The sequence below is a fragment of the Phacochoerus africanus genome, chromosome 9 (assembly GCF_016906955.1).
Source record: "Phacochoerus africanus isolate WHEZ1 chromosome 9, ROS_Pafr_v1, whole genome shotgun sequence".
In the NCBI taxonomy this organism is placed as follows: domain Eukaryota; kingdom Metazoa; phylum Chordata; class Mammalia; order Artiodactyla; family Suidae; genus Phacochoerus; species Phacochoerus africanus.
The window spans coordinates 78,323,672-78,326,538 of NC_062552.1; the positions used below are offsets into that span (position 1 = coordinate 78,323,672).

The following is a 2,867-nucleotide window of genomic DNA, read 5'->3' on the forward strand; positions in this document are numbered from 1 at the left end:
AAAAAAAGAAAAAGAAAAAGAGGAATAATGAGTTTTTCGAAGATATGAGGAAAAGGGAACCTTTGTGTCTTCGTGCTGGGAAAATAAACTGGCACAGCACTATTTAAAACCATATGCAGATGCCTCAAAAATGTGAAAGTATGAGTTCTATATAATCCAGCAATTCCATTCCTGGGTGTCTATCAGAAGAAAATAGAACACGGGTCCAAAAATACATATGTACCTTAAGGTTCACAGCAGCCTTATTTCCAAAAGCCAAGATATGGAAACAACCTCAGTATTCATCCATTGTACACTTATATACAAACACATATACATACATATACAAAGCAATATTACATAGCCATGAAGAAGAATGGAATCTTGTCCTTTGGGACAACATGATAGACCTGGTGAGTTTTACAACCTAGTGAAATAAGTCAGGCAGAGAAGGAAAATGCTTCACTTACATATGACATCTGTAACGCAGAACAACAGAAACCGACTTAGAGACACAGGGGACAAACTCCTGGTTATTAGAGGAGAAAGGAGGGAGAGGGGGTGAAAGAGGTGAAGGGGATTAAGAGGTACAAACTTACACTTACACCATAAAGACATTATAAGTGTGTAATGTCCAGCCAAAGGAAGGAATGGATCCTGCCAAGGCTTTGACTGTAGCCAGTGAAACTGATCTCAGACTTCTTGCATCCAGAGCTACAAGAGAAGAAATTTGTTTGAAGTGACCAGGTTCACATATAAACACTGAGCACATATTTTTGGTGTGCTTGGCAGCACCAGCAGGATGGGATGGGAGGCTTTGCAATTGCCTGTGGGGACGCAGTGCAGTGAGGCAGCCCTGAACATTCTTGAGACAGCCAGCTAAGCTGGAAAACATCTTCATTGAGTGATCTTTCTGTTCTTTTCATTCCTTGCACTCGTACCATTTTGGAATCTGGCACACTGTGGTTACATAACTATCTTAACTCTGTCCTCTTACCAGGGACCCTCTAGCTACTAGAGGTTCTAGTGCAGAAGGAGATACAGATTGAGAAGGGAAGACAGAGGCCGAAGTCCCAAATCTGTGGGCCAAGAAGTGTCAGTGGTTAAATGTGTACCAGTGTAGGTGAGGAACAAAAAGCCATGTGAATGCCCTGTGGGGGCCTCGTGGTGGGGCGGTGGCTGGAGGAGGGGCTGAGCCCCGCGGAGGGTTCCTGTACAGGCTGCAGGTGCCTGGGGAGCGCTGTGCTCCCCAGCACAGAGGTACGTGGCTGAGTCTGTGGTCTGGGCAGAGGAAATGTACAGTGAGCTGCGGCGTTCTGTAGCGACTATCGTGGCATTTAATCTGCCGTTCTTCTGGGTCCCTGCAGGAATGGTAAACAGGTGGCTGAGGTGGCCTCCTGGGGTCAGACGATACCACTGCACACTCCGTGTGGAAGAGGAAAAATTGCACCAGAGCGTGGAGCTGGCTCCCTCCTGGAGACTCAGGACTGGGGGGCTCTGGTCCACATCCATCCCTCTCACACCTGATGAGAAACAGAGCGACAGTCACAGATGAAGGTCATTGTAACCCCTACAGAACCTTGAATGTCCCTCTGGATGAGGAGAAGGATAGAAAGTGTGCAGGACTTGTCATCCTCCCCCAACCCCCTCAACGGTACAGCAGCTGCTCAGTCCTTGAGATTCCCCTGTGGGGCAGCCCCAACTCACAGCAAACCTGGGCCAACAGAAGCCCCAGCACAGGGCGCACCAGCCCCTTCATGACTCTGCCTTGTTTCTGGGAAATTTTCTCCTTCAGATACACAGCTGAACCCCTGCAGGTTGGGTGTCAGGATTGTTCTGGACAGGTTCCAGCTTCTGTAGCCAATCAGCTCACCCAACAAACCCTGCTCAGGTGGGCCTCAGTGACATGAAGCCCCACCCTGCAGCCCCACCCTGCTGTGAACACTGAACTTAAAAAGTTAGTCTTTCCTTTTCAAAATGAAAAAAGAAAGAGAAAGGGAGAGAAAGAGAAAGAGAGAGAAAGAAAGAGCGAGAGAATGAGAGAGATCAAGAACGAAAGAAAAAGAAAGAAAGAAAAAAAGAAAGAAAAAGAAAGAAAGAAAAGAAAAGAAAAGAAAGAGATGACGGAAGGAAGGAAGGAAGGAAGAACAGACGGGAAGGGAAGTGGAGTCTAGGATGTCCTTAGGAATCAACCATGTCTAGGATTCTGTCTTCTCTGTAGTGTTTGCCTTCACGGAACATGCCAACTGCTTTAAAAAGAAACTCAAGCTGAGACCCCGAGTCTTTTAAGCTACAATGGGCCAGTACATTTGTGTTCCCCTCCCCCTGCAGACTCAGTCACCGTGTCACTCAAAACACAGAATATTTGGCTGAATTGCTCCAATGGGTGGATGTTTTCCTCCAGTGGAAGGAGGTTTCACCCTTCCTGAATTCAGCCTCAAAGTCTTTGATGCCTAAAACAAGGCTGTGTCCACATATGTACTTCAGGAGAAGCTGGAGTCCTTGGTGGGGGTGGTGCATGTACCAGAAGAGAAAAAGTGGAACAAAGATGAGTAGTTGCACCTCAGCCCCAGAGGGTCTCCTTCAGGGACAGTGAAGCCCAGTCAGGCCGGGTCACGGACTGGGCTCCGGCTTCTCCTGAAACATCAGTGCTGAATCAATGAACCTGGCTAAAAGGAAAAGTCCCGATTCAAAGGCAAACCAGAGCAATGTCCCATGTGTGGACAAGGGAGTACAATGGAACGGTACTCACTCAGAAGGAACAGGAGCAGCTCAAGCATCAGGGTGAACACTGAGATGGTGGTGGGGCAGCAAAGAGACAACGAGCTCCTTTCTGGGCGACTCCCCATGAGCAAAAGTCTGATGACCAGGCAACTTGAACCCAGGTT

The 2,867-nt window shown here is 47.8% G+C and overlaps 1 gene segment (V, D, J or C); it reads right to left on the reverse strand.

Moving 5' to 3' along the window:
- Positions 1 to 1,002: 1,002 nt before the first annotated feature.
- LOC125136662 (T cell receptor alpha variable 22-like) lies at positions 1,003 to 1,886 on the reverse strand. The segment is given in 2 exon segments: positions 1,003 to 1,502; positions 1,687 to 1,886. Coding segments are annotated over 2 exon segments (552 nt in total).
- Between the last annotated feature and the right edge of the window lie 981 nt (positions 1,887 to 2,867).